This window comes from Bos indicus, chromosome 21 (assembly GCF_029378745.1).
Source record: "Bos indicus isolate NIAB-ARS_2022 breed Sahiwal x Tharparkar chromosome 21, NIAB-ARS_B.indTharparkar_mat_pri_1.0, whole genome shotgun sequence".
In the NCBI taxonomy this organism is placed as follows: Eukaryota; Metazoa; Chordata; class Mammalia; order Artiodactyla; family Bovidae; genus Bos; species Bos indicus.
In genome coordinates this window covers 30731880-30752534 of record NC_091780.1, presented here as the reverse complement: position 1 = coordinate 30752534, position 20655 = coordinate 30731880, and the positions used below count along the sequence as shown (strand labels likewise).

The 20655-nt window shown below is 47.0% G+C and overlaps 1 protein-coding gene across 3 annotated transcripts in view; it reads left to right on the top strand.

Moving 5' to 3' along the window:
* TBC1D2B (TBC1 domain family member 2B) overlaps positions 1-20655 on the top strand; it is a 90141-nt gene that overhangs the window by 10455 nt on the left and 59031 nt on the right. For all 3 annotated transcript variants that reach the window (XM_070775299.1, XM_070775298.1, XM_070775300.1), the window contains exon 2: positions 10746-10899. In XM_070775299.1, the coding sequence (XP_070631400.1) occupies positions 10746-10899 (154 nt within the window). The remainder of the gene's footprint in view (positions 1-10745; positions 10900-20655) is intronic.

Genomic DNA, 20655 nt, shown 5'->3' with positions numbered 1-20655 from the left:
TCGCTGGGCTGAAATGAGATTTCAAAACCTTCCCAGGGGTTTTTGAAAAAAACTGCTTCCCGCTCCCCCCCCCCCCCCCCCATTGGTAGTGGGCCAGATCCCTTGAGATTGTTTGCAAGCTTATGATATTGAAATGTTCAGAAGAAAATTTGGAACCTAAAATTATTTATCAGATATGAGATTGTAGTCTTTTTTTCATCTGAGATGTGTTTTGCATGATCAGGCTATTTATGATATTCTTGTGCTTTTTATTGTTTATGGAAGAAGTACCTTGGAAATCCAAAATAACCTTCTGTCTTTCTGTTTTTTTTTTTTTTTTGCTGCACCTTGGGGCTTTCCAGATCTTAGTTTCCCAACCGGAGATTGAACCCAGGCTATGGCAGTGAAAGTGCCGAGTCTTAACCCCTGGATTGCCAGGGAGACCCCAGATACCCTTCTTTAGATTTAAGGAATGAAAATTCCTTCATTATGAACAGGCATTGCACATCCTTTTAAGATATGACTGAGTCAGACTATCCGTGCAGTCTCAGTTGCTTTATACGACTTAGCAGACTTAGTCTGTATTCTCCTTGTGACTCCGTGGTGACTGTCGGTTATGCAGTCGGCCCTGAGCCTTTGGGGAGGAGCCCAGAGTTCACAACCTAAGTGGGCAACTGAAGTGCTGTGTCATCGTCATGTATGCAAGATAGGTTCTGTAAGAGATATCAGATGGCCTCCTAGATAGGATGTGTGAACTAGATCTTGAGGAGTGAGTAGGCATTTGCATGTGGGTTTAGTGCAATAGGAGCAGGGGTCATTGAAGCTCAGCTGGCTTCTGTGCGCCTGTTGGGTGGGGAAAGAAAGGCTCTCGTCCCGTGGAGTGTGGGGCAGCATGGATCAGGTGACCATGCCACATTGCTCAGCACTTGGGAGCCACTAGAGAGTTCTAAGCCTGGGACAAACATATGATTTTGTTGGCTGCATGTAAGAGAGTTTGGGGAGGGAGGCTGAGGACAGCAAGACCAGGTAGGATAGTCTCGCAGAGGCCCGAGGTTGAAGAACCAGAGGAATGACAGGGAGCGAGAATCTGAGAGACTGACGAAAGGGTCTTTCAGACTTAGAGACCTTGTGATCCTTTTATGTTGGAGAACAGTTCCTTTCTTCTGCATATTTGTTTATGTTTAGTCTTGTTATTGCTCACTGTAGTCTATTTTAAAAGAAATGTCTTTAGAGCAGAACTGTGGCTCAGAGCATCCAGTGGGAGAACTTTATAGCCAATTGATGGTCATGCTGTCTCCAACCCAGTAGGACTGTGCTGACCCCACCCATTCCTTTGATGTCCTGAGGACCTCCTGTACTGTCAGAGAGCCCAGCCTCTGATGTGGGAGTTGTCTTTATCCAGGAAACCAACATACTATTTTTATTTAGTGTGCATGTGTGCTCACTCAGTCATGTCTGACTCTTTACCACCCCATGGACTATGCTCCTCTAGGCTCCTCTGTCCATGGAATTTTCCAGACAAAAATCCTGGAGTGGGTTGCCATTTCCTACTCCAGGGGATCTTCCTAACCCAGGGGTCAAATCCACGTCTCCTGCATTGGTAGGCGGATTCTTTACCACTGTGCCACCTGGAAAGCTTTATTTTTATTTGCTTATTTATTTTTGGCTACACTGGGTCCTTGTTGCTGCATGCAGGCTTTCTCTAGTTGTAGTGAGTCCAGGCTACTCTGCAGTAAGCTGTGCGTAGGCTGCTCATCGCAGTGGTTTCTGTTGTGGAGCTTGGGCTCTAGGATGCGTGGACTTCAGGAGTTGTGGTGTGTGGGCTCAGTAGTTGCAGCTCAAGGGATCTAGAGCTCAAGCTCAGTAGTTGTAACACATGGGTTTAGCTGGCCCATGGCATGTGGAGTCTTCCCAGACCAGGGATTGAACCCGTGTCACCTGCATTGCAAGGTGGATTCTTAACCACTAGACCTCCAGGGAAGTCTGGCAACACACTTTAAATTGAACTTGGCTGTTGTTGAGGTCAGCAGCATTTCAGTATCTGAGAAAAACCATAGAGGAACTTCTAGATTTCTGCTGAAATGTTGAGAGGATGGACTTTGTCTTGGACATGCACTTCTCCTTCTTCCCCTTGATAGTAGGGAACACAGACCTGGGTTTGAATTTTGACTGTGCCAACTGGCTGTGAGATCATGAGTGATCATGATAATATGGACAGTTGATGCCTAATGAGTAGTTAGTGTGTGCCAAGCACTGTTCTGAACTTAACACGCATCAACTCATTTAACCCTCATAACAGCATAACGCGAAGTAGATTCCTGTTATTCATATTTTACCAATGAGAAATCTGAGGCACATTAAGTAGCTTGGCTATTACAGCCAGCAAATGGCCGAGCTGGGATTTGAACTCAGTTAGGCTCCAGAATCGGAGAAGGCGACGGCACCCCACTCCAGTACTCTTGCCTGGAAAATCCCATGGATGGAGGAGCCTGGTAGGCTGCAGTCCATGGGGTCGCTCAGAGTTGGACAGGACTGAGCGACTTCACTTTCACTTTTCACCTTCATGCATTGGAGAAGGAAATGGCAACCCACTCCAGTGTCCTTGCCTGGAGAATCCCAGGGACAGGGGAGCCTGGTGGGCTGCTGTCTATGGGGTCGCACAGAGTCGGACACGACTGAAGCGACTTAGCAGCAGCAGCAGCAGTAGGCTCCAGAATCCAGTAGGTGATACTTTGGGCAAGTGGATGATACCATCTTGTGAGATTACTATGAGCTTTATTTTTTTGTTATGAGCTTTAAATGATAGCGTGTATTAAGTGTTTAGTACAATGTCTGGCACATAGTAATCATTTACTTAATAGTATCTAATACTGTTAGTAATATGAATGTAAACATTATGAAATAGTCTATATAATTTTTTTCCATTTTTGTAAAGAAAATTGCCATGTGTATTTATGGATAGAAAAGTATCTGAAAGGATATACTCCAAAGTGCTGACTGAGGTTATTACTGGTGATATGGTTATGTACATTTTATTTTCTTCTTTGTTTTGCTGTGTTTTTGAGATTTTCCGCAGCAGACGTGGGTATTGTTATTATTTGAAATAAAAGTCTACGGTTTGTTATTGGGTTTTGTTTTTGTTTTTTAAAGCTACGGAGGCACTCCCAGGCATACAGGAGCTCTTTAAGCGCCAACAGAGTGAGGTGTCCCTGCAAGACTATGGAACTCCACACTGTGCTCAGCAGCTTGGAGGCTGTTTGGTCTTTTTCTCACTTTGTCTTTTAATTTTGTATGGTGTTTTGGACACACAGACATTTTTTGCTGCTGTCTTTCTTTTGGAGTTTAGACAGGTGTTTACATTCCTAGAGAACAGAAATGTTACAGCAGGGATTATTTCCATGTTGCTGGGGTGAGTGATCAAGCCTGTAGAAATCAATGCCTCCCTGCTGCTGCTCAGCCTGGAGTCAGGTCCCTTGAATTGCCTGTGCAGGAAGCAGCTGTGTGGCTTACAGTCTGAAGCTCTGCCCTCTGAGGACGTGGGGCTCAGTCCTGAGAGGGCGTTGGTTTTCCTTGTCCACAGCATCAGGGCGCACGGCATTCGTCGTGGCTGCTGGCTGTGCTTCAGCGTGAGCTCTTCAGGAGTTCTCTGCACAGATCTTCCTTGTCAGTTTCTGATGTGCCGATGGCTGGATCAAAAGTCACATCATCCCTGTGTGGCTTGAAAATTTGGCAGAAATCTACACACCTGTTGTTAACAAGATACAGAAAGAGACAGAAACTTTGATTACAAAGGCATCGTCTACTAATTTAAAGGGTTTCTATTTTGCATTTAAATCTTGAATCAATGTTGACTTTATTTTCTTTTATGTTGTGGCCTAGGTTTCAAACCTATGCCATAATTCTTAATACTTTTCTTTCCAAAATTTTAGCCAATTGTCATAATGCCTTTGTTTAATAATTAATACTTTTTCCACTGATTTGATTTGAAATGCTGCATAAATATTTTTATACCTACTTAGCCCTGTATTTTGATTCTCTGGCAGTAGAGTACTGGTTTAATTATTGTGACTTTATAATATGCTTACCCATTTGGTAGGTCAAAGCCTCACAACTTGTTTATTTTTTCAGAATTCTCAAAGGTTAAACTTCAGATTAATTTTGTAATCTCTTTGGTATGCTTTGAAGAACTTTTTAGAATTTTGGCTGGATTTTTTTTTAACTTTCTACTGATACATAAGGATTTCTTAAATATATACCTATGCATTTTATGTTTTGTTTTTTTTTTAAATTTTTTAATTCTTAAAAATTTTTTCTGCACTGTGTGGCATGTGGGATCTTAGTTCCCTGACCAGGGATTGAACTCGTGCCCCTCTGCACTGGAAGTTTGGAGTCTTAACCACTGGACCACCAGGGAAGTTCCACGTTTTACATTTTGATTGTATTGTGCACATGTTTTTGACTGTCTCCTGCAGGTGTAAAGGAAGCCATTTGCCCACCGGGAGGGTCTAAGAGCCAAGAATTGACCAGGTCTCACCCAATACTCTGCCCCTAATGTTGACTGCTGCATTGGCCTAAGTCAGGCTCTTAATAAGTATTTGCCAAGTGAATGAATAAACATCTCTATGTATGTGGTGTTTTCTTCTTTTGGATTCTTTTAGATAGATTCCTAGGAATGGAGTTTTGGATCAAAGGAGATGAGCATTATTATAGCTTCTAAAATGTGCTGAGTCTTGGTAGATGGAGGTTCTTTACCAAAGGGCTGGAGACCCAGATGGTAAGAGGGCTTGGGTCAGTTTGTGGTGCAGTGAGAATGCAGCTAGGAGATGAGGCCTGACTCCTGTGTATGTGCACGGTTGCAGCTCTGGCCCCTGTGCCCAGTAATGTGCTTGCCTGCCAGGGTAGGCCCTTAATAAACATATCTTGAGATGAATTAACTTTATTGTGGGACTTTTCAGAGCACCAAGGAAAGAGCTAGGCTTGGAGAGAGGGAAGTCCCTGGGGTCCAAGGGCAGGGACAGGTGTCTGGAGTCCATCTCCCCAAGAGTTGACTTCTGGGTTTTGGGCTTTTGGTGGTCTGGGCACAAAGGCTTGTGGGAACAGCTGGGGCATCACATGGTTCTCCTCGCCAACTGTCAAGGGCTGAATTCCACCTCAAGCTGGACATGGCATGGCCTGGTTTCCATTCTCTGAACTGGCATCTCAGGTTATGGCGCCTAAATGCAGCAGATGTCTTTCATCTCAAATCTGTCATCACGCAGTCCTTGTCTGCCCTCCCAGCTCCCCAGGACATTCCTGCAGCTGTGTAGGGACAACCAGAATGGCTTTCCCATATGTTTGGCTTGATTTCTCATGTTGGGATTGGTGCCATATTTGAACTAGAGTTTTAGCCGTTTTGAGGCAGTAGCAGTAGCTGAACGTAGGAGAGGATGAGTCAGATATTTGAGTGTTTAACTGTATTCCAGGCACTGTGCTAGGCATCTTGGACCATACTGAGGCCAGAAGGTTTTGCCTCTGCCTTCAAGGAACTTAGACTAATGAGAACACACAGGGAGGGCACCACTGCCGTGGGAAGCTGTCCTGGGCTGTCTAGTGTTCTGAGTTCCCCATTCTGAGTGTGCAGAGAACATTCAGGCTCAGGTCAGTAAGCCTTATTTGCATTTTGAATTGGGTTTTGCAGACTGAGTAGGAGATGAAGAGACCAGTGTTTATGGGAGACTCAGGATATGACCCTGGTGAGCCTTCAGACAACAGATGTGACATGTGGCCTGTTGGATGCTTGTCTGGCATCTGCTCTTATTCTCTTCTGAGCTGTGAAGCTTTGCCTCATTTCTGCTTTTTCCAGCATGGTTGAATGTCTGTCTGGTTCTCCAGAATGTGGGACTAAAGCATTTTAAATGGTGATTTGGGTAGGGTGTGGCAGCGATTGATCCTCTCTGGGTCATGCTGGTGGTGGTGATAAGCCTCAGCACTGTCCGGCTCATTTGTCACCAGGTGGGTATAGCTCAGTGGAGGGAGTTCTGGTGATGGACTCCTTCAGGTGCCCTGTGTGAATGAAGACAGATCCCTCGAGGGTCCTACTTGCCCTCCTCTGGGAGAGGGCAGGGAAGATTCTGAAATGTGAGCCATCAGCTAGGCCAGCCAGACTCATTCTTTTAGGTCTCCAAATAATGTTGGCATCTCCATGGATATTAACAGAGCAGGAGGTGGTTGGGGATATGGGGGGTACTTAAAGAAGAAAGTTGTTTGAGTCATAAAGTTCTGTGGGAGCTGAAGAATGTTGGCTGCCCCACTGTCAGGAGCCCCATGCCCATGGCCATCCCTGAGGGCATTCCCACCTGCTGGGTTTCCCACCTCGCCAGATCTCCTGCCAGCCTTGGCTCTCCCAAATGGTACTTGCCATCATTATCTAGAACAGCCCCATTCAATACAAATACGATGTGAGCCAGATACATACTTTTAAGTTTTTGGATAATCACATTAAACAGTGGAATTCCACTGTTTAACAGGTGCAATTATTTTAACTAATATACTTTATTTAATCCAGTGTACCTATATTTTATCATGTGGCACTAGCCATATTTCACATGCTCACAAGCTGTGTGTGACTAGTGGCTACTGAGTTGGCGGGGCAGATCACCAGACTGACTTTGCATGACCGACTAAGACTGGAGCAATGAAGAGACTAGTTTGTGATTCTGCATTTAGTTAGGACTGAACAAGGCCAAATCTCAGTTCAGTCTGTTTAAAAGATATCAAGGGGAAACACAGAGGCTTTGTGGATTTCTGCTGATTTTGCTGTTTTACTTTTAATCCTATCCTGTCTTACAACCTGTGTGTGCGTCTGTCTTTGGGCCTCAGCTCCCTGAGGGGAGGACCTCTGGGGGCTTTTCTGCCTCCTTGATCTTGGCACATGCCTGGGAGCCATGTGCCCCCAGCAGCCTTTCACAGCTGCTTGGGGATTGAAGTCAAGATACTTTTCCTGATTTCTAGGTTTTTTTCTTTTTCTTTTTGAAGAAAACAAACCCCAGTTAATCTTTGTCTTGAGATAATTTTAATTGCCTTATTGACTAGATTTCTGTAACATGAATAATATGCCAGATATTGAAAGCATGTGATCTGAAAGTTTAGCCCCAGGAATTTAGTAAGAGATGATTAAGAGGTTACTAATTGTTCCTCAGTCAGATTTAATACTCAGAGATTTAAAGGGGGAACAGCTTTCTCTTCTTTTTTTTAAAAAAACTTGTACTTTAATTGAGTGATCGGTTGGCTGCACTGGGTCTTCGTTGATTTCGCACAGGCTTTCTCTAGTTGCGGAGAGAGGGAGCTACTCTTGGTTGCGGTGTGTGTGCTTTTCATTGTGGTGGTCTCTTCCGTTGCAGAGCGCTGGCGTCCATGGTTGGAGCACGTGCGCTCAGTAGTTGGAGCACACGGGGTCAGTAGTTGTGGCTCACGGGCTTAGGTGCTCTGCAAGCCAAACCTGTGACTGCTGCATTGGCAGGTGGATTCCTATCCGCTGTGCCACCAGGGAAGTCGGGAAAAAGCTTTCTTGTAACAGGCATATTTCTCATGGTGCCAGCATTTCAGGAAACAGCCAGAGAGGTCAGTGCTTAATCTGACTTCTCCCTGGGACAGGATTGGGGGCCAGGCATGGGAACTGGTGTGAGGACCAGAACACACACATGCACATGCACACACTGTCAAAACACACACACTTTCCCCTAAGCTGGAGGCTGGGAGACGAGGGGCTCAGTATAGACTCTGTGAAAGGAGGGAAGGGGGAGGGGCTGGGTGGGCTTTGGGCTCTGACTGGGCTTTGTCCCAGCCCCTTACTCTTCCAGTCACTCTCTCCTCTTCTCTGGGAATGCTGCGTTCTCTTTGTCTTGCTTCAGAGCCAGGCTGAGCCCCTGCTGTGCACCCTGCGACCAGATTGCCACTCAGACTCCAGCTTGAGGGCTCTTGGGCTCTAGCTAATCTCCTCCCCTACCTGAACCCTGGCCCCACCCCCTGCTTATCCCAGCCTCCCCCTCCCTCCATTCCCCTGCCAGCCTCCCTGTCTGTGCTCTCTCTCCTCGGCCTTTGCACACACTCTTCTTTCTGCCTGGAGCTTCTTCTTTCTATCTTGTCCTTCTGGCCACCACCTGCTTCCCCTTTAAGACCAAGATCATGCATCACTTCATGATTGTTTGTTCATTCATTTCTTCACTTATTTATTCAACAAAAATGTGTCTGGCACTGAGCTTGATGCTAGAAAAATGGAGACATCTCAGAGTTTATGTTTATTGGACAAGAAAGACATTAAGCTCACAGTTTGAACCTTTGAATCTATAGGTAGCAGTTTTCTTAAACTTTCAGTACCTGACCCTTGTCCCATTTCCTCTGCTTGATTAATTATCTTCCCTCAGCATCTCCAGTCACACCAGCCCCACCTTACCCTCTCTGACCTCTGTCATAGCACTTAAAACACTCTTGAAATCACTGATTTATTTTTCCTATCTTTCTCACAAGCCCTGATTCCAGGTTCCTGATAGATGTTAAGAGTAAATGTTGACTGAATGTATGGATGAAATGATGACTTGGCTGATAGTTGGAGGGATTTTCTGTAGGATACCAGCAGTCATATACTGAGTGGTTTTCCTTCCTAGGGCCATGCCTGCAAGTGTCACTAAAAAGAATCCAGGTTGTAGCCAGAGCACTTGGAGGTCGTCCTTTGCTTGTGGACGGTAGAGGTTTGATCTCTGACTTGTCACTTGCTTTAAGCCTATAGAGCAGTTGTCCAGATTGCCTCTGACCCTGAGGCAGAATTTATAGGTTCTAAAACCATGGGGTCTGATGTCTGTACCCCTTACTGGATGCCAGTGGTTGCCACCATAATTGTGCCATGGCATCCTTCTCCTTGGGGCTCCTTTGTGGGGGCAGCCTGGAGACCTGTGACCCACACTTGCCATCTAGTTTGTTAGTTAATAGCTAGGTTCATCATTTTGAGTTCCCTCTATATCTTGTTTTTTTTTTTTTTTAACGTATATAGTGAAGGTCACTGTGGTATATAGTTCTTTGAGTTTGGACAGATAAGTAGAGTCGGGTATCTGCCCCCATTGTCATGATGCAGAGTAGGTCACCCTCCCCCCACCACATCCTCTCATGCTGCCCCTTTGTAGTCAGCCAGCCCTTTCTCCCAAGCCCTGGCAACCACAGGCTTGTCGTCTGTCCCTATAATTTTGCCTTTAGAAGAATGTCATGTAAATGGAATGTGTATGTAGCCTTTGGGGGCTGGCTTCTTTGATGTATGCATGTAACATTCATCCATGTTGTGTGAATCAGTGGTTTGCTCCTTTTTACTGCTGAATAGTATTCCATGGTATGAACGTTCCACAGTTTGTTTATCCGTTCACTGGATAAAGGACATTTGGCTTGTTTTCAGTCTTTGGCGATTATGAATAAAGCCTCTGAGCATTTGCATGCAGGGTTTGTGTGAATATGTATTTTGTATTCCTCTGGGGTGAACACCTAGGAGTGGGGTTGCCAGGCCATTTGGTAGGTGTATAAGGAACTGCCACCCCGTTCTCCAGAAAGCTACTCTATTGTATATCCCCACCAGCAAGGAAGGAAAGTTCTAGTTGCTCTGTGCCCTTTCCAGCCATTGATATTGTCTGCTGTTTAAAAATATGGCCATGGTCATAGATGTTCCATCTAGTTTTTTTCTTTTTAATTAATTAATTATATTTATTTGTTTATTCTTGGCCTCACTGGGTCTTAATTGCTTCGTGCGGGCTTTCTCTAGTAGCGACGAGGAAGGGCTGCTCTCTTGGTGCAGTGCGCAGGCTTCTCACTGAGATGGTTTCTCTTGTGGAACATAGGGTCTAGAGCTCAGGCTCAGTAGCTGTGGCACGTGGGCTTAGCTGCCCCATGGCATGTGGGATCTTCCTGGACCAGGAATGGAACCTGTGTTCCCTGTATTGGCATGTGGATTCTTAACCACTGGACCACCTGGGAAGCACACCACCTAGTTTTTAATCTGCAGTTTTCTTTGCTCACTTTCTTAGGTGCTGACAGGATTTAAATACTGTTATTAGATTTGATTTGGCAGGGATGTCATCCATACCTATGTGAGATGTGGTTTCCTCAGATAGAATTCATAGGTACTCAGAACGAAAGGGCACTGAGAATATCAAGCCTTCCAAAAACCTTTTGAGGAAGACAGTAAATTGTATCATTCTGTAATTTCAGAATTTAAAAAGATTTCTTATTATTAGGATTAAATTCTTTATGTAAAAGTTGCTGTTTTCTTGACCATTTGTAGTGAACGAAAGTTACTGATCTTGAAATTTCTTTGAGTTGTTCTTTTTAAAAATAATTTTGTATATTTATTTATTTTTGGCTGTGCTGGGTCTTTGTTGCTGTGTGGGCTTTTCTCCAGTTGCAGCAAGCAGCGGGTATTCTCAAGCTGCAGTGTGAAGGCTTTTCACTGCAGTGGCTTCTCTTGTTGCGGAACACGGGCTGTAGGGCATTTGAGTTTGAGTAGTGTGGCGCATGGGCTTAGTCGCTCCAACTGTGGGATCTTCTCAGACCAGGGATGGAACCTGTGTCCCCCTGCATTGACGGGCAGATTCTTTACCACTGAGCCCCCAGGGAAACCCCTCTTTGAGTTGTTCTTAACTCTCCCTGCCATGTGTCAAGGTGTGCAGTCTGTCCTCACAAAACTTTTTTTTTTTTTTTATGCTGTTTATGCTCTTGGTGACCATAACACTTTTTCCCACTCCCTCTTGTAGGCCCCTAATCGTCAGCTCATGACTTACTGGTTACAAGAGCTTCAGCAGAAGAGGTGGGAATATTGCAACAGCCTCGACGTGGTAAAGTGGGACAGCAGGACCTCCCCGACGCCTGGGGACTTTTCTCAGGGCCTCGTGGCCAGAGATAACACAGGTGGGTGAGGGACGGGGGCTCCCGTGTCAGTGCTTTTTGCACTGACGTTCCATGTATTAAGTCAACTTAGCAGAAGAACTGAGAATGAGAATGATGATGATGATGCCTGAGGAAGGGCAGCATCCCGTAGTTACTGAGGGCCTCTGCTTTCATGTACAGACTGTACTCAAGCCCAACAGCACCTCAGGAGTCAGGCAAAGCTGGTGCCTGGCACCCTAAAGCGATGGTACTGCTGAGGGCAGTGGGCAGTGCGCCGTCGTGCTGAAGTCCAGTCTGACCCCAGGGCCAGCCTTCTCTCCACTCCCTCTGAAGGTGAAGCACCAACACCCACAGTCCTGCGCACAGATGTGTGTGCCCACTGGGAAGATGTTCTCAGAGCTCTCACTGTGATTCACCGATGCTTCTTGGGAAGACGTTAAACCAGACGATAAAACTCTCGTTCTGTTTTATCTCGGACCTGTGGCATTTTCACAATTCATGCTAAGCCCTGGCCAGTTGCAGTGTGGAGATAAAGCGGTTTTATATTTGAATATCAAAAACACTAAAGCCCCATGATCCTCTCACAACTGTTTGGTTGCGATTACCATATTAGAAGAGTAGGCGGATAGTTATTCAAAGCCCACCCGTCCAACCTGGCTCCTGCAGGGACTGTGGAAGTGGAGATGGGGGGTGCTGTACTTGTGGCTCTCTCTTCATAGAGGGAGCAGGGCAGGCCCAGAAATAGCCAGCCCCTGGGCCCTGAGGTAAGGTGTGAGAAGGCCAGGCCATCACACCAGCATTTCTTAAGGAGTGCACTTTGGAATTTAGCTGGAATGGGTGGTTCTCAGGCCTGTAAAGAGGTGTGGTGCGAACTTTTTAACACCTTCGAGACATTCACTCGGGAGAGCACAGGCTACTGTAGATTACCGGTGACCTGGCAACGTGTGCAGCTGACTAGTGGAAAGCCTTCTTGGACTTTTAAAATTATTTTTCCTCCAAATTCCTGTTTTACTGCCTACCTCGTTTTTAACCAGTCAGCAGGTTAACCCTCTGGTCAGTGAGAAATTACCGTATACTTCACACCTGTTAAAATGCTATGCAGCAAGAGTTCTTAGGTCATTTTCATGGATGACTTAACACCAACAATAGCAGGAGCTGAAGGGATGCCTGCCTTTTCAGGCCAAAACCCCTCTATGTTTAGTTCACATGTCTGCTCATTGATGACTGAATTTTTTAAAAAGCCACTGTTTTAGAGCTTTAGATCAAAAGAATCTCCATAGCTCAGAATCAGTCACTGGGAATGTTTGGAAACCCTGCCGGGAAGCCGGCAGTATTCAAGGCAGTAGCCTTTGGCACAGGCAAGCCTGACTTTGCCTTGGTTCCTTTCTTCTGAGGACACCAAGTGTTTCCATCTAAGGGAGACTCAGGCATTAGACTGAGAGGAGAGCCACAGGAATGGCACCCAGCCCTGCAATCCCTTCATAACACAACCTGCCTTCTTTTAAGCTGAGGTGCTGAGGCCGGGGAGCCGGAGAAAACACCTGCAGCCCCCCTTGGCTCTCTGCATTTGGTTTGGGGACTGTAGTGTGGGAATTTAGAGTTGGCATCCTCTGGCATTTACTCATTCAGGAAGTAGATGCTCATGCCAGGCCTGGATCCCCCTCACAGAGTTTATAGTCCAGCAGAGGGAAAAAAAAGTGAGATCACATGAGAGGGAAGGAACAGGGTACCAAGGGCCGTGGATGGCTTACGCACAGCTTTGGGGTGGGTGGGGACCCTCTCTGAGACCTGAGGATGATCAGGTAAGAGCAGCGCAGTGCCCTCCAGGACTAGAAGGAGGTGAGGCTCGAGGAGGAAGGCAGTGGGCAGGGAGCCAAGCTGGGGGGCACACCCAGGGCCAGGGTGGGGAGGGCTGGACCGTGGGCTTGGGCTTCTGGACTTTGCTAAGAGCAGTGGGATGCCTCTGAAGATTTTATGTGTAGAAATGACTAATTTTGAACTTATGCCAATTTTGTAGATAACTTCTGAGAATAAATAGTTAAACTTTGGATGACCAGGTGATTTGGAAGACTGTAGTTATTCAGGAAGACAGAAAGTCTAAAGGAGGTAGTCGAGAAGAAAAGGCTAGATTTTACCCCCTCCCCCATTTTAATCATCATTTTAGATAAAATTGGTTAACAGATAAAATGTGTTAAGGTTTGTCATGGTGCTCTGTGATGTTTCTGAAGCCATGCTAGTAGTCATCTGCTCAGCCTAAATCATGCTAACTCTAGCTAAGATTGAAGACACGTTTTTATTACTCTGATTTGCATTAAAAAATGAAACTTTTCCTACTCTCCTCTCCATGTTACCCAGTTTTTGGTACAGTCTTCATTTGTTGCTAATGTTGTGGTCCATCAGTACTTGCCTAGCACCTAAAGTCAAACCGGGGAAAGATACACGAAATTGACGTTTCCTGGACAGCAGCTCTGGCTAGTGGAGGAATCCCTGTGGGCCTGGGTTTGAGTCTTGTCTCTGATGTTTACTGTTTGTCAGACTCATGAGTGTGAGTCTTTTTTCTCTCTAGTAAAGAGTAGCGGACTGCAGCCTGTGGAAATGAAGTTTTATCGGAACAAAGCACCACTTATTTATTTCATATTGTCTGTGGCTGCTTTTGCACACCAGTGGTAGAATTGAATAGTTGTCACAAGAGCATTTGGCTCACCAGTCTAAAATATCTACTACTATCTGGCCCTTTAAGAGGAAGTTTTTTTCTGACCCCTCCTGTAATGTCTTGAGCGTCCCCCTCTTGTTGAGCCTTAGTTTTTTCAACTATGAAATGGAGATTGTTTATTCAGTCTTTCACTCCAGGCCTTCTTATATTCTAGGCATTGTGCCACTGCCTGGGATATAAAGACAGATAAGTTGTGGGCCGTGTTCTTGGAGAGTATGTAGTCTAGAGAGGGACCCAGACAGGTAAAGAGGCCTGCACAATGCAGTCTGGTAAGCGTAGGGGCCTGAGGTGGGCACAGGAGGCTTACCTACACTTGTGTGTTGGAGGGTAGGATGTTGGTGGTGTCTGCGAAGGCTTCCTGGACTAGGAGATGACTGAACTGAGTCCTGAAGTCAGGTAAGAGCCAGCCTGGTGAAGCAGGGAGTGGAAAGGCCTGGAGGCCCTGGAGATCAGGGCCTGATGCACATGTAGAGAGGGTGGGCAGGAGTGACAAAGAGAAAGCTGGATGGATGATCAGGGACTAAACCTGGAGGGGCTTGTAAGAAAAGCAGCAGCACGACCAGTGATTGGGTTGGATGTGAATTTCAGATGATTAACCATGGCTGAGAGGGGGAAGAATGGATTCCTCAGCAAGAGGAGAGGAAGGGAGACCAGTTGGAAGGCTGGTCCAGCCTAGAAATCACAGTAGCGGGTAGCAGCAGAAAAGATGGAAAAAAGTGTGCAGAGTTGGAGATTGTGTAGTGAGAGAATTAGAGGATTAAAGGTGGGATTAGCTTTCTGGGAGCAAGAGGGCAGAGGGTGCTGTCCAGGCCCCAGGCCCAGGCAGTTGGCTGGATGGGATTGGGAGGAATACTCACCATAGCCTTGTCCCCCACCTGTCCCCACCCGCCATAGTTCTCTTATGTGGATCAGGTGGGAAACTGCGTTGTTAAGTGTAAAGATATACATTATATATATACATTGGAATATACATTATATTCCAATCCCAATATACATTAGAATATACATTATATTCCAATCCCAATATACACTGGAATATACATTATATTCCAATCTCAAAGAAGGGCAATGCCAAAGAATGTTCAGACTACCACACAGTTGCACTCATTTCACATGCTAGCAAGGTAATGCTCACAATCCTTCAAGCTCTAGGCTTCAACAGTATATATAAGCTTCCAGATATATAAGCTGGATTTAGAAAAGGCAGAGGAACCAGTGATCAAATTGCCAACATCCGGTGGATCATAGAAAAAGCAAGAGAATTCCAGAAAAAAACATCTGCTTCATTGACTACACTAAAGCCTTTGACTGTGTGGATCACAACAAACTGTGGAAAACTCTTACAAAGATGGGAGTATCAGACCACCTAACCTGCCTCCTGAGAAATGTAGGTCAAGAAGCAGCAGTTAGAACTGGACATGGAACAGTGGACTGGTTCAAAATTGGTAAAGGAGTACATCAAGACTATATATTGTCACCTTACTTATTTAAGTTTTATGCAGAGTACATCATGCAAAATGCTGGGCTGGATTAATCACAAGCTAGAATCAAGATTGCTGGGAGAAATATCAATAACTTCAGATATGCAGATAACACCACCCTAATGCAATGGCACCCCACTCCAGTACTCTTGCCTGGAAAATCCCATGGACGGAGGAGCCTGGTGGGCTGCAGTCCATGGGGTCCCGAAGAGTCGGACACAACTGAGCGACTTCACTTTCACTTTTCACTTTCATGCATTGGAGAAGGAAATGGCAACCCATTCCAGCGTTCTTGCCTGGAGAATCCCAGGGACGGGGGAGCCTGGTGGGCTGCCGTCTGTGGGGTCGCACAGATTCCGACACGACTGAAGCAACAGCAGCAGCAGCAGCAGCAATGGCAGAAAGCAAAGAGGAACTAAAGAGCCTCTTGTTTGAAGGTGAAAGAAGAGAGTGAAAAAGCTGGTTTAAAACTCAACATTCAGAAAACTAAGATCATGGCATCTGGTCCTGTCACTTCATGGCAAATAGATGGGGAAAAAATGGAAACTTTATTTTCTCAGGCTCCAAAATCACTGTGGACAGTGACTACAGCCACGAAATTAGAAGACGCTTGCTCTTTGGAGAAAAGCTATGACAAACCTAAAGCAGACACAGTACTTTGCCTACAAAGGTCCATCTAGTTAAAGCTATGGTTTTTCCAGTAGTCATGTACGGATGTGAAAGTTGGACCATAAAGGAGGCTGAAAGTTTAAAGAAAGTTTAGTCGCTCAGTCGTGTCCGACTCTTTGCGACCCCATGGACTGTAGTCTACCAGGCTCCTCTGTACATGGGATTTTCCAGGCAAGAATACTGGAGTGGGTTGCCATTTCCTTCTCCAGAGGATCTTCCCAACCCAGGGATCGAACCCAGGGGAACCCAGGTCTCCCATGTTGTAGGCAGACGCTTTACCGTCTGAGCCACCAGGGAAGTCAAAGGACGCTGAGCACCAAAGAACTGATGCTTTTGAACTGTGGTACTGGAGAAGACTCTTGAGAGTTCCTTGGACAGCAAGGAGATCAAACTAATCAATCCTAAAGGAAATCAGCCCTGAATATTCATTGAGAGGACTGATGCTGAAGTTTGAAGCTGAAGCTCCAAAACTTTGGCCATTTGATGTGAAGTGTTGACTCATTGGAAAAGATCCTGATGTGGGAAAGACTGAGGGCAGGAGGAGAAGAGGTCAACAGAGGATGAGATGCTTGGATGGCATCATTGACTCAATGGACTTGAGTTTGAGCAAGCTCCAGGAGATAGTGAAGGACAGGGAAGCCTGGCGTGCTGCAGTTAATAGGGTCACAAAGAGTCGGACGTGACTGAGCGACTGAGCAACAGCAACGTACACACATGTGTAAGTACATATATGTGGGCTTCCCTGGTGGCTCAGTGGTAAAGAATCTGATTGCAGTGCGGGAGATGTAAGTTTGATCCCTGGGTCAGGAAGAACCCCTGGAGAAAAAAAATGGCAACCCACTCCAGTATTCTTACTGGGAAATCCCATGGACAGAGGAGCCACGTGGGCTACAGTCCATGGGATCACAAAGAGTCAGACATGACTGAGAAACAAACCAACAACAACAATACCTATATATATGATATTATCATTTTGAATCCCTTAGGGACCCATTCAGCTGCAATTAATGGAAAACCTAGTAGGGACTTACAAGTAGAGATTTGTGTCTCACGATGGCAGTCCCTGGTTGGCAAAGCTCCCCTCCACCAGTGCCATTGAGGGACCCATTCTGTCCTCCTTTGGAAGTGACACCCATATCAAATAGGAGAAAGCTTTCCTGGAAACTCTTATCGCCTTATGCCTCATTAGCTAGAACTGTCCCAGGACCAGCCCTCGCTGGAATGGAGTTTGAGGAGGCAAGTGTTCTAGCTGAGCATGTGGCCACCGTCAAAACCAGGGTCTGTGAGGAAGAGCTGGAACGGGGTTTGGATAGGCAGTTGGCACTGTCACATAATTGCCCACATTAAATTTGTTTTCTAGGGTTCATGTTTCCAGAGGAAGAATCTGTTCATCTGTGTGATTGAAATTTGCAGCCGTATATTAGTCAGACAGATATTATAAAGTGGGATGACTTTGTCACCGTTTTATCGGGTCTGTCCGCCTTTCATCTCCAGCCTGGCCTCTGAAAGTATGCCACGCCTCAGACGCTTCTCTGTATGTCTTCCACGTTTGGATAGATAAAGACCTAGTTTCAACACAAAGGAATAATTTGCAAAGATAAAATCAAGAACCTGCTGACCTGCAGAGCTGTTGGGAAAGAGGTAGCCAGAACCCAATTACCAGATGTACGTGCCGCATGTTCTGTATACTCCATTTCCCATCTAAACGAATAGGCGAACAAGCGAGGGGAAACAGGACTTTGTTTTTTAAGACTTCTTGAGAATTCGGGAGTACAGAAGGCCTTACCATCACAGGAGGCTTCAGTGCCCAAGTGCCTGTTTGAGTTCGGGGGTATTTCTTGCAGAAAGCGGTACGGTGAGGACAGTTTGAGGGATGACCGCACGTTTCCTCCTCTGAAACAGCTGCGAGAGGAACTGCTGTGGTGCTGGCGGCTTGTGTGGGAGCGGGGGAGGGGAAGGGAAGTAGCCGCTGCGTCCAGTCCTCCCCCAGCGTGTGCTGGGCGCTCTGTGTACGTGCTGGGACTGGAGGGAGGGAAACCATAGGGTAGGATGCAGACCCCACATTGGCAAAGCTGCAGGAATTCCACCAACTCATTTAATGTCCCAGTTCCCCAAAGTCATCAAAGAAGCTGTGCTTTTATGTAATCCTGTTTGTAAAATTCTACAGAACGCTATGTGGTGTTGTGATGTGTAAGTCATGGTGATTATCAGCCTCGAGGCTGAGAGGCAGCCTGATCTAGTGCAGAAAGTGCATGGAACTTCGGGCACACACCATTTCCCCGCCTGGGAACAAGATGCTCCCTGAGGTTCCTTCTGGATTGGAGTTTCTGTGATTCCTGACATCAGGCTGTGACAGGGAGGGAGACGACGAGCAGGGTTAGATTCCAGCTGTATCTCTGAGGGAGCCCATGGGAGCCTCCTGAAGAAGATCCGCAGGAGACTGTCCACGGTGGGCTGGACCGTGGTGCCCGTGGAGACGGGCTGAGCCCAGCTTTGGGTGGGGTGGGGTCAGTGAGTGTGGGGGGTGGATGGGGGCGCTGGGCATGACGCAGGAGTGCATGGAGGCGTGAGAAGGCAAGAGAGAGAAGCCCTGGATTGGGGTGTGCTCCCCCCATGTCACTCAGGGGGTCTCTCAGGGGCGAGGTGGCAGGAGGGGGGGAGTCAGGAGGGATGGTGAGCACAGATTCTTAGAGAACGGCAGGGCCCGCTGCCTCCTGTCCTCAGCCTGCAGCAGGCCCTTTCTCCACACCACGACCATCGTCCTTCATTTCTTCCTTCAGCCATTTACCAGTGTTTATCGAGTCTGCTGTGGGGTATGTGGCCATCAGTACATCAGACAGAGGTCCGGTTCTCACAAGATTTACATCCTTGGTGAGGCTGGGGAGAGAGCGGATGGACAAGTCACTAACCAGACACGTGGGCTGGTCCACCCCGGGGCCTCTGAGACCCCAGCTCGCTGCCTCTGCTTCCTTTGGGGGTAGACGCCCACTGTGCCCTCACTTGGAAGGTGCCTGTGCTGCTTCCGACCACTCCTCCACAAGCTGGGTTAGACTCACTTTGATAAAGGGGAAAAAAGCTTTTTCAGGTTAACCCCACTCTGAGTGACCTCCTCCAGCTCCCAGTGGGGACCCACAGGCTCTGTTTTGCAGTAACTTTGACACACATGGGAATGGCCTTTCTCCAGAGCTCTTTCCTCATTTCTTGGATGACGCTGCATCTTGGCTGTCTGTTCTGCCCTCTTCAGGTGGCCGGCGGGGGGCTAGGAGCAGGAGAGGAAGGGAAGACTCACGGAGGTGACCAGATGTGAGCAGGAGCCTCCCCTGTGTGGGGTCCCCGGTGTTAGACTGCGTCCAGTGGGAAAGACTCCTGGAGATCTGGGAGTGGCCACACTGGGACGATAGAGGCTCTGCTGGAATCAGAACCCAGGAATGTAAAATTTGTAGTCCAAAACTTGCTCAGGAGTATCATTTAGGCATTTGAAAATTTTCAAAAATCACAAAGATCTAAACACCAAAACTCTTCAAGCACAGACTCTTCCCCCGCTGCAGCTGCACGGGAAAGCACATGTTTGTGACCCCAGTCCATCTCTTGGGGCTGCCAGGAAATACTGTCCTGTCCTAGTTTCTGTCCTCCTTGAAGTGGTCCCCTGAATGCTAATGTTGGTACGTGTATTGAGGAGAAGCCAGCAGCTCCGCTTTTAATTAAGGAAACCTCCACGTGGTCTTTTAAAAACCCCAAACCAGACAAAACAATAATAGCTGAAACTGGGAAATGGCTTCTTTTTCACGTCAGATAATGACTTTTAGAAATGGTCTGTTTTGCCAACATCCTCCCTGGCTCCAGTCCTGTTTCTGCACCCCACCCCCAGGGCCCGAGTTCCTCAGGAAGCATTTCCAGCGTGAGCCCAGGGCTGCTGCAAGGGCTGGGTGTCCTGGTCATGGGCGCTGGGCTGTGCTAGCGCCCTTGACAGCCTCACCCGCAGAAGGGCCGTGCGTCACCTTGCTGCCGACCCACACAGGAAGAAGGGGCTGGACTCGGCTCGAGCAGAAACAGGTGCAGTGTGCTGTGCTTATTTCCTGGCTTGGCTTAGAGCTGTGATGCTTCGCCTGCGAGGGGTCTGTGAAAGACCAGCCTCTGGAAAGCCTGGGTGTTGACTTTACCTTTGTCTAAAGAAGAGGTGTGCCCGTGTGCCCACTGACTGACACATGCTCACAGATGTCGGGTGTCCGCCTCTGCCCGGTACAGTCACTGCACTGCCATGCAGCTGTTGCTGCAGAGACTCTGGTCTTCCATGTCCTGACAGATGAAGTAGGTGGAGGAGACTGGACCCCATTAGTGGTGTTTGAACTTGGATTTTTTTCGTTTGTTTTTTGGAACTCTTTTTTTCTTTCCCCAAATGTAATCTCAAGGGGAACTCCAGGATATAAAAGAGTGAAAAGAGGAACCACTGTCGTTGAAGCTGAGGGCAGGACCCCTTCCTTCTGTCCTGTGGAAAATCCAGAGGAAGGTCTGGATACCAGGGACTCCATGCCTTCGGTGGTGACTTGGAGCTTAACATTTTATTATTTTATGTCTTTCTCCTAGATGTGTTCTCCTTTAGGGCAAGAACTCTGTCTGATCGTTTGTTGTCCCCTGAGCACCTCATGCTTCATACACAGTCGTCATTTGAATCAGGAATCAGGTGGTTTGTAATTTCTGGCCTTCTTGACTTAATCTTGTAGTCCATTGCCAAGCCCATAGTTCTTCTGTCTCCCAACACAAATTCTTGCTCTTCCTACTTAGAACCCTACTATGAGCCAGGTGTTGACTCTCCTGGCCAGGCCCCAGTTCCCCTGAGGGATACACAGCAGTCACTTCGTGTCACACCCAGCCTACTTTTCCCAATGTGTTTCCGGAGCCCTTCCCACACTGACT